The sequence below is a fragment of the Amphiura filiformis genome, chromosome 11 (assembly GCF_039555335.1).
Source record: "Amphiura filiformis chromosome 11, Afil_fr2py, whole genome shotgun sequence".
Taxonomy (NCBI): Eukaryota; Metazoa; Echinodermata; class Ophiuroidea; order Amphilepidida; family Amphiuridae; genus Amphiura; species Amphiura filiformis.
Genome location: NC_092638.1, coordinates 35562128 through 35572725, shown reverse-complemented (window position 1 = coordinate 35572725; position 10598 = coordinate 35562128). Strand labels below are relative to the sequence as shown.

Sequence of the window (10598 nt, the reverse complement as noted above, 5' to 3'; positions counted from 1 at the left end):
ATTGCATTCCAAATTAAAGTATTGCGTTACTTTTATATTACACTGTGAAGATATTAATGTGTACTATTTCTTCATCCGACCAATGCCAGACACTAATAGATTCTCGAACCACGCATTTCGTTCTTTCTTTAAATGTAGCTGTTAAAGTAGCTGTGTTCATTACATTTCAAGTAAAAAGTATTGTATTACTTTTCTATTATACTGTAAAGATATTAAGGTATACTATTTCACAAAAACATAATAGCACACATATGCCGATTTTTTCTTCATCCGACCAATGCCAGACACTAAGAGATTCTCAAACCACGCCTGATTCGTACGCATGTCATATGCAGGGTCCGGTCCCATAAGAACATTTATCTTCTATTTTGCAATTCCGTCTCTGTATAATACTTTGCGCAAGATATGCCCCAAGGAATGAGTGGTTCAACACATATCATGCATGAGCAAAAACCAGACAAGTTAGGAAAAGCGCTGGAAGGTATATGATATTCACAGCAAATAGAGTATTGTATTATGGAGGACGAGAAGACACCAGTCGGGATATAGCATTGGTAGTAATGACATTTCATCTTGTATTAGCAAGTCATAGATAGGATCTGTGCCCGATTTTGCATTCATTCAGTTCTACTTCAACTGATACTTGAGCCGTCTTTATAGCTCCTTGACGCGCTTAACTGAAGACTATCATCATGAACGGATGAGGAAAAAACAAAAACTCGCATGAACGAAGATTACCTGGTGTATAATGTGATATTATAAAGAGGTCCACTGTAAGGCTGTTGTTGATGAGGATTTTATATCAGGGAATTATAACACGCTGATGGACATTGCCATAGTATACAGAATCATTCACTTTTTGACGTAACGGTGATATCTGGAAGATTAAATTAATTTCTTGCAATCTTCTACTTGATGCTGAAATTATCTGTGAAGACAACTTGTCCAATTGATCTATATATCTTGCATAAGAACACGTTGGAGAACTTCACAAAGAGGATTACATCATTATACGGTATGTACAAGACTTCATGTCAGAACTCTACCGATGATTGCAAACATCAGTCTCGGACGTCAAAGTTCCCCTTACATGCCAACATGAAGAACACCAGTCTTTTGTTGCTGACAGTCTGGGCAGTATCGGGAGCATATATCTCTATGTTATTTACTGGAGTAGACTTTCACAAATAAATGGGTATTTACGAAAGAAGTGACAAGTATTGGCCTAATGCGACTTTGAAATTAACTGTTTTACTCGGGAGAATAGAAGCATGTACGAAAGTTAAATAAATGGGTATTTACTGAAAAAGTGAGTCAAGATTGGCCTAATGAAACGACTTTGAAATTAAGTTAGTGAGTACTCGGGACTAATAGAAGCATGTAGAATATCGGGTAAGTGTTTTTGTTGAAGATATTGGGGCTCAGTTATTGAATTGTTTTGTGCGTGAAAATACTGCATTATATCAAATGCTCGTAAGAAAGTTAAGAACCGTTGGTTGTGTTTAATATTTTGAAGCTACATGTGGTACATGTATAATTCATTACTAAACTGTTACTAGACTGTATTTTAAACTGTGTGATTAATGGCAACATAAATACAACAACCAAGGTATAAAACATTCTTGCTTTGGAACCCATACACTATGTAAATTATTGTAGTATCAGTTGCTTACTATGCACTGCACACTGCATGTTAAAATCTATTGAAGTGTCACTAACCCATACCCATAACAGTATGGTCATGCAACCCGAGTCATGGATCTCAACCACATTCATTTGTGACATTCTGTGAGATGTGACATACGTTGTCAACCTTCAAATGAAATTGTTAAGAAAGTAATAACGTGCAGAATATTTAAGGTCATTGACAAACCAACTCTTGCCAAAATTAAACATTTTTGATATATTATAGTTAATACAAGCTTGGCAACATTTGTGACATCCCAGAGAATGCATGTTCCAAATAATTATAACAATTGGCAATTCAACTGAAAGCTAGAATCATATGTGGCCAAGTCGATAGATGGTTATATATCTTTTTCAACCTCATTTTCATAAGGAATGTCCATGTCACTTGGCAAACCCTTAATTGTGGCGTCATGCTAGCTCCTACTCTAATAACATTGTGAATGGTGTATTTAAGTAGAGTAGTTATTTTCATTATCAAGTCTTCTAACAAGAGCATACTTGTTTGTCGTTCGATCACTTACCGAACCAAATTTATAGCGTTGTAATTTATACATATTTTATTGGCATTCGCCACATGGAGCTCGTGTAAGTAATATTTGCGAATGAGCATTATATTGGTTTGTTGATTGTACTTGAATTCTCTGAAAATAGCAAGAAGTCGAAGAATGCACGTTTTCCGCACCCCGGAATACCTGTTTGCAAGTCTGTATAGTACTCTTCCAAATTGTGTGAAAGAAGAAGAGGAAAGAAATAGACGGAATGAATTAAAATGAGACACAGACATATGAGACACTCCAAAACAAACAAACAAACCCTTTAACACTCCACACATTCACCCCACATACCCTCTACCCAATACACCTTATTTATTTGGTAACATACACATCACAATTCCATAGGTCCTTAATCTTTGGCTTTCAAATAAAAGGAATTGATCATACCGGTATGCAAATTCACAGGTTATGAATGCAGGTCATGGTCTTTGACATTACCTATATATTGAAAGATCTAGGTATCCATAAAACAGCCCAAATATGATTTATGTGTGAGACCTACTGGTCTGGTTAGCTATTGCAAATGCAACAATTGACCATATTCAGAAATCAAACTTGGTCAACAAACATCCGCACATTTATTTTACGCCCTCCACACCTGCATCACCCCTCCATACACACACCCACCCCTACACCCACACACCGCACACTTCCACACACACACACACACACACACACAAAAAAAAGCGCAGTGATTTATAGTGCGCTACGCACAGGCACAACGCCTAGACGTTGATCCACAAGCCTCAGCACACTTTACAGGTATACACTTTACTTTACACACATAGTCGAACCACACCCACCCCACCCGCACACCACCCACACACAATGTTAGTAGTAATTAGATTATAATGCATTTACTTTTTAACTAACTTCAATGCAAAGAAGAGGACTAGCCATCACACTTTTTGCCAATACTAATGTGGAAGTGAGTACACGGTAGAATACACACCATTTCTGTCATCAGAAATCATAATTATCTCATTATACTGCTTCAGTTGGTATTAGTGTCAAATGCATCAGTGGCATTATAATGTGTTAATCTTCACGACGTAATAGCCTCCTATACTCCTACAATAATATTTTTCACATTGGATTGAATTCATCCTGTTTTTATTTATTTTTGTTCTATTTTAGTATAGTTAACTACAAAAAAGAGGGGATACTACTTCTGTAATGGGCTATTCCTTATAGACGAATTCGGATTTCCGGACTTTTTCAGTTATGACTGCTGGAAATCCAGTCTTTCAAATGTCTAAATAAGGCAAAATCCAACAAAAATACAATCAATAATGCTAGATTTCGGACAATTCCCTGATTTTTATACATTTTAACACTGTCAAGTATAATTGTAATCGTTTTCAAGAAGCAAATCTGAAACTGCAGACCTTTCTTTTATTGAAAGTGTGCACTTATTGGAAAAGTATTCAGTATTCATGCTATTTTAAACAAATGCAACAAGTAAAGTAAAACCAATTTCGTTATAAATCATATACAAACACATGTGGGGTGTGTTTCTCAGTGTGGATGGATTGGGGTGCGTGTAGCTAGGGGTGAGATGGGATGGGATGGGATGGGATGGGTGTACGTCTGTGCATGACTCTCTTTGGTCTGTGGGTATTGCAAGAAGTGATAAAATGACATTGTTCAAATTCTTGTATTACTGCAATGACAATACTTGATATTTGAACGATATAAATATTTGTTACATATGGCAGTTTCATGTAATATTCAAGATATAGACAAGTCAGGTGAGCGCTGGAAATGGATGATGTATCTAATAGCTTTTTTTTAAAGCTGCTGATAGATGTATTTGAGCAATTGAAAAGGAAAATAACATAAAATATTATACTATCCTAACATATAACATAGGTACTGTGTGTTTGTGTAAGGGCATTATCCTAAGTAATTTTGAGATCTAATGACGTTAATCACAACACGTCTCATTTGGCCAATTTAAAATGATTACGTACTATAATGAAAAACAAACATACTATCATACGGGTTTCATTAACAACGCGTATGTGACTCTTATGTCACAATTACGTTGTAAAAGGTTCATTGGCGTATATATTGCTAAATATATATAGTAAGGTTCCATGTTGTTCTTGCTGCCATAAATCACAAATTTTACCAACAGATGTAAATTTCTAAAATCTTTAATCACGTCATATCGTTAGTAGCCCATTCAACAACTCTTCCTATACCTTTGTACAGGAGCCAACCGTTGTTAATCCGTGATGAATCCACAGTACAGTAGTGTATACGCGAACGCATGAGCGCGTAAAATTCGTCCTGCCTGGAACATATGCGTAAACATGAACTCTCTTCTGTTGGCGGTAGCAGCTAAATATTACCGCTTTATTCTTTAGTTTTAATGCTGATATCAACAGAGAAATACTGCGATCTTTTTGTAAGGTTGAGTGGCAATGACAAACGGACATTCCGAATGAAAGAATCATGTGAATTAGACATCTTTAGCTTGTTTGTTTCGTTGTTGAATGGGATTCAATCATGTTTCACCGTTGTTCATCCTCGATTAACAACTCGCGTCGGCGCGTCTGGTGGTTTACTTCGCTCGGACAGCTAAAGATACCCTCGCGAAGTAAACCACTCAGACGACGCGGACGCATCGTTGTTAATCGGTGATGAACAACGGTGAAACATGATGAACAACGGTGAAACATGATTGAATCCCTAATTATCAACTTCAACTTCAACACAACAGGCAGATGCATGTCAGATACTTACAACAATATCTTCATTCTCTAAGTGTAATATTAAGCATCAACACACGGGATCAGAGGATGATTTAAGGAAGCCCCATCATGCACTGCAAACGTGTTATCACTAGAGTTTCAACTGCCACTTTACTTTTCAAATCCCATTGAATTCTGTGCAAAAGATGTTGTTTTAAGAATTGTGCGTGTGTCATTATTACTTGGTCGATTTCAGAACAAAAGTGATGTATGCATAAAGGATAATTCACACCTTCTGTAGGTAACATAAAATGTGAAATCGACTAGCATTTTGAATACGTTTTATTGTAAATATATCAGTCCAAATTCAAATTTAACCATGCCCGTCAATGCAATGTGCGAGCAGTGGTGTCATGTTCACTCACACAGCTGTGCTAACCGCAAGTCAACACAGTGGCGTGGTGGGAAGTGCTTAAATCATCCTCTGACACGGGATGAACTGTTAATGGCAAAAAAGTGAGGATTGTTAGAGAATAGAGATTTTTAAATAAAATAGCACATTTCCAATGAATCTGATAATGTAATGATTTCGATGTCTGTGCTCCACACACACCCACACCCCCCCCCACCCCCACACACATAGAGCATATATATTGAAGAAACATTGTAAGGTAGACAATTAAATAAACTGAGAGGATGTCCTGGCATATAGTCTACTACAAATATTGTGTTTTAATGCAATAAATAACTTTCAATCTTTAGTAACATATTATTATCTCTGCATCCAGTATTATTCGTTAACGTTACTTTCAAAACGTGCTTTCCTTGACAGGACCTATATTTGACATGTCTGCGTATAAACAATGTTATTGTTCTACTTTAAACCTGTCGTTTCTATCTTCTATCTTTGAAAGGGACCAAATTCAAGGATTCCGTGTCTTGCAAATACATAGGTGTCATTGAATATCTCTTGAATGCCAATACAATCATTCTATCTTAACGTTCACAAATACAAAATTACCATCCTTGTAGTCTACAAGTTAATAATCAGCCTCCCGTTTCTAGACCCTTGCCCCGTCCCTGCCAATGCAAACTACCACGTGGATTCTTCCCATGCCATGTTGATGACGGAGCGATAATGAAACAAAAAGCAAAGGTGTTTCGGGTTATCCGACAACCGAATCCAGCATCAAGTCACCAAATTCATCAAATATTGATGGCAGTAATTCCTTTGTGTATCGGTTAACTGTGACTTTTAGCTTGACTGTGCTAAGAAGATGAGCAGTATCAACTAAAAGGAAGGCACTTAACAGGGAGTTGCTCGATACAATTTTAGTGGATACCCAAGGTCTTTTGCGTTTTTCTTCACGATTGTGGAGGAAAGTAACAGGCCGATTGTTTTGGATATCCCAAACGTTCCAACATTGTAAGGTAACCTGATATGGATAAAGAAATGTTTTAGATGGCGTGAATCGATTTGATAATTATTATTGATAACGTGTATGCTAAATTTAAAAAATAAGGCGGTAACTGGCAGGAACAAGATATTGAATTAGTTTTAGATGGAAAGGGTTGCTTCATATTTTAACTATGAAAAATACCTTGTAACTAGGAATTGCTTAGAATCATTCGACGTATATTGTTATTGTGAATAAAAAGGATGGCATTTAAATGTCAGGCCCGGTGCCTGTCACTTTGAAAGATCAGTGGTTCTCAAAACTGTCCTGTATGTAGACCCTTAAAGAGTTCTACAACATAGAACTAAAAATGCCAGACATAACCATTTTAGGGTTCTTGTAATAGGGCCCCAGAACCTTAAACTGTCTTGTTTGTAGAACCACTAGAATAATTTTTCTCTATAAGAGTGTAAGTGGAATGCGATAAATATTAATATTTGACACGATGGTCTGAACATGTTAAAAGAGGTTTACAAGTATAGGGCTCCATGGTGAACGCTAATGGCACACACCATCAGAATGGACACATTTCTTGAACACCAGTATTTCAAATGCAAATGTATTCTTACAATGTTTCTTAATTTCCTACCTTTATAATAGTAATTAGATATCAAAGCTATTCGTAAAAGATATTTTAACTCCTTATAGTCGAGTGTAAAACCAGTAAGTCAATTTGTTCTTGAAAGTATGTGAACTTATTTCATTCGTTCTTCAATGTAGCTGATGTGTTTATATTGTATTTCAAATAAAAGTAATTGTATCATTTTTTCTATTTTAGTGTGATGATATTTCCAAAGTAATTTTTTCAAAAACGAAACGCAGCACGTGTTATACACGGATGAAATACACACAGGTCGATTTGTTTCTTCGTTCGACCAATGCCAGCCACTAAGAGATGATCAAACCACGCCCGGCTCGTACGCATGTCATATGCAGGGTCCGGTCCCATAAGACCGTGTATCCTCTATTTTGCAATTCGGTCGCTGTATATACTTTAAGCATGATATGCCCTAAGGAATGAGTGCTTCAACACATATCATGCACGAGTAAAAACCAGACAAGAAAAGCGCTGGCAGGTATAACTACTCGACGTTGTATATGATATTCACAACAAACGGAGTATTCTATAATGGAGGACCAGAAGACATCAGTCGGGATATAACAGTGGTAGTGTTGATGAGATGATAGTAGTGATGACATTTCATCTTGTATTAGCAAGTCATAGAAAGGGTCTGTGCCCGATTTTGCATTCATTCAGTTCTACTTGAGCTGATACTTGAGCCATCTTTATAGCTCCTTGACGCGCTTAACTGAAGACGATCATCACGAACGGATGAGGAAAAAACAAAAAATCGCATGAACGAGGATTGACTAATGTATAATGTGATGTTATAAAGAGGTCCACTATAAGGAGTATGGTGACGAGGATTTCATATTAGGGAATTATAACACGCTGATGGACATCGCCATATACAGGATCTTTCGTATTTTAATGTAGCAGCACGATATCCAAAAGACTACTATAGACTAAGTTCTTGAAGTCCACTTCTTCCACTTGATGCGGAGATTATACGTGGACACGGTCTGTACAATTGCAAGATCTTACTGAAGTTCGCATTGAGTACTCAGCAAAGAGGACTACATCATTTCACACCGGTATGTGCAAGACTTCATGTCAAATCTCTTCCGATGATTGTAAACATCTGTCTCGGACGACAAAGTCCCCATTACATGGTAACATGAAGAACACCAGTCTTTTGTTATTGACTGTCTGGGCAGTATCGGGAGCATATATCTCTATGTTATTTACTGGAGTAGCGACTTTCACAAATAAATGGGTATTTACGAAAGAAGTGACAAGTCAAGAGTTTCCTAATGCGACTTTGAAATTAACTGTTAGGGAGTACTCGGGACTAATAGAAGCATGTAGAATATCGGGTAAGTGTTTTATTTGGAAAAATTGGCACTCGTTAGTTAAATTTATTTCGCACTTGGGAAAATTAGGGCTTGTGCCATAATTATGTGTACCCACAATCAAGGAAATTTATGTTGGCACACTCTGGCATACTAAATGTAAATCGTCACCTCTCTCAACCAGTTCAATGCTGAATAAAGCACTTTCTCCATTTGCTCTCCAGTCTCCCCAACATTGATAGAGGGAAAATTGGGAAGGGAAGGGGAAAGGAGAAGGTTTGTACTTTTCATCAAACATAATTATACTAATTTCACTGAACTATCAGAGCGGCAATGAAGAGTTCCAACATATTGTCAAGGTGTGACAATTATTCATTTTGTTGATTTCAGGTGGTGAATTCGCAAAATGGTATGCCAAAATTGCTTGGTCTCCCCTTTCGACGTGGCAGACACTTTGCTCCGCTTTACACATTCCAAGACGTTTTGTGACCCAAATTTACAACCTATTGTCTTAAAATGTGATGCAAGCGCAGCGCTCAATGAAATATTGCATATTTGAACTGCAGTATATTTTATGCCTTTGTGGGGCGTACTATCGAATATGTGTCCAAGATATTGTTTTGAAAACAAATTTGTGTGAAATTGAAGGATTATCGTATGTGTTAAATATTATTTTGTAGGTTATACATATAAAACTTATATTTCATTAACAGACACTATGCGCCACAACGATCTCATTTCCAACTGCATAGCTAAATTACCCCTATTACACAAGCAAGCTAAAAGTTTGATCTTAAGTTGTAGAACGCGATGTTTAGTACCCAACATAGCCAGAGGTCATTCTTTGAGTGTAAAAGCATGATAGGGTTACGGAACTTTGTCCTGGAGAGTGTTACTTTTGATATCCTTGTGAAATCTTTTGTAAATACACTATGACTATTTAAACTATTGGGCTATTCCAGAAATTTTCTGGACATTCCCAAAGATGACAAAGTTATATTTAAAAGCAAAATACATTTCCCGAGCCACCAACAGCATACCAGTGTAATTACCCAGCTCAAAATTTGGGGGTGTACATTTGGGAATTGGGGTTTATTATACATTGAGACCAAAAGCTGTGGGAATTCCCAATTTTTTACTTTCGGGTGTGCATCTGGATGGGGAAATGGGAGATATTCTTTCGACGTTTTATGATAGGAATTCTCAAGTAAAATTAAGAGTGAAAGTTTGGAAATCCGAACGTTATCCTTTTTTTTTTATTGTGGGAGGGGGATTTCTGGATATCTGCAGATTCACTTGTTGAATATGCACTGTACACTGTATATTCTACTGTTACTAATCGTCACCCTACGGATTTTGCCTTGTTCCCCGGACTAGGCTTTAACCACGTTGTATTCAATTGCGACATTCTTTGGGATGTGACAAACGGTTGAAATATCTTCAGAAAGTAATAACATGTAGAATATTGAAGGTTATAAACAAATCAACTCATGGCAATCTGAAATATTATAATAATTAGTATACAACAAGGTTCCAATACAAGTGAGGTAAATTTCATAAAGTACCACATTACTGATTTTACTGATGTTAGAACCGTTTGGTCAAATCATATGGTTATATTGCCAACCTCCTCATTCGTAAGGAAAGACCATGTCACTTGACAAGCCCTTTCAGCGTCACGCTAGCTACCTCTTACTCTATTGTGATAACAACATTGTGAAGATATAGTGCTAAAGCATTATTTTCATTATGAAGTCTACCAACATCAGCATACTTGTTTATCTTTTGACCACTGACGGAACCAATTTCTGGCGTTGTATTATATTGTCATTAGCATTCTCCATAATGGAGCACGTGTAGTTTATCGTTTTGATTGGGCATTATTGGTTAGGCGATTGTACTTGGAATCTCTGGCAATAGATTGTACTTGGTGTACTTGGAATCTCTGGCAATAGATTGTACTTGGTGTACTTGGAATCTCTGGCAATATGTACTTGGAATCTCTGGTAATAACAAGAATGCGAAAAATACAGGGTTGTTCTTCTTCCATAGAGACGAAAAAGAAAAATAAGCAGAATAAAACGAAACATAAAGTTACGTACAAACGCAGGTCCTTAAATTTGCATTTTGGACTCTCAATAAAACAAAGTATTCAAATCCCAGCATAAAGGTGAGGAGTGCGGATCACGGTCATGTGATGATATTGAACCATCATGCTTTGATACACCTATTGTGTTACTACGTTTGACAGGGACATGCTTAGATATCACAAGGATATGGGTTTC

General features: G+C 36.9%; 1 protein-coding gene across 1 annotated transcript in view; it reads left to right on the top strand.

Moving 5' to 3' along the window:
- Nucleotides 1–7397: 7397 nt before the first annotated feature.
- LOC140164780 (voltage-dependent calcium channel gamma-7 subunit-like) overlaps nucleotides 7398–10598 on the top strand; it is a 56906-nt gene continuing 53705 nt past the window's right edge. The window contains exon 1 of the mRNA XM_072188148.1: nucleotides 7398–8337. Within this exon, the coding sequence (XP_072044249.1) occupies nucleotides 8058–8337 (280 nt within the window). The 5' untranslated portion in view covers nucleotides 7398–8057. The remainder of the gene's footprint in view (nucleotides 8338–10598) is intronic.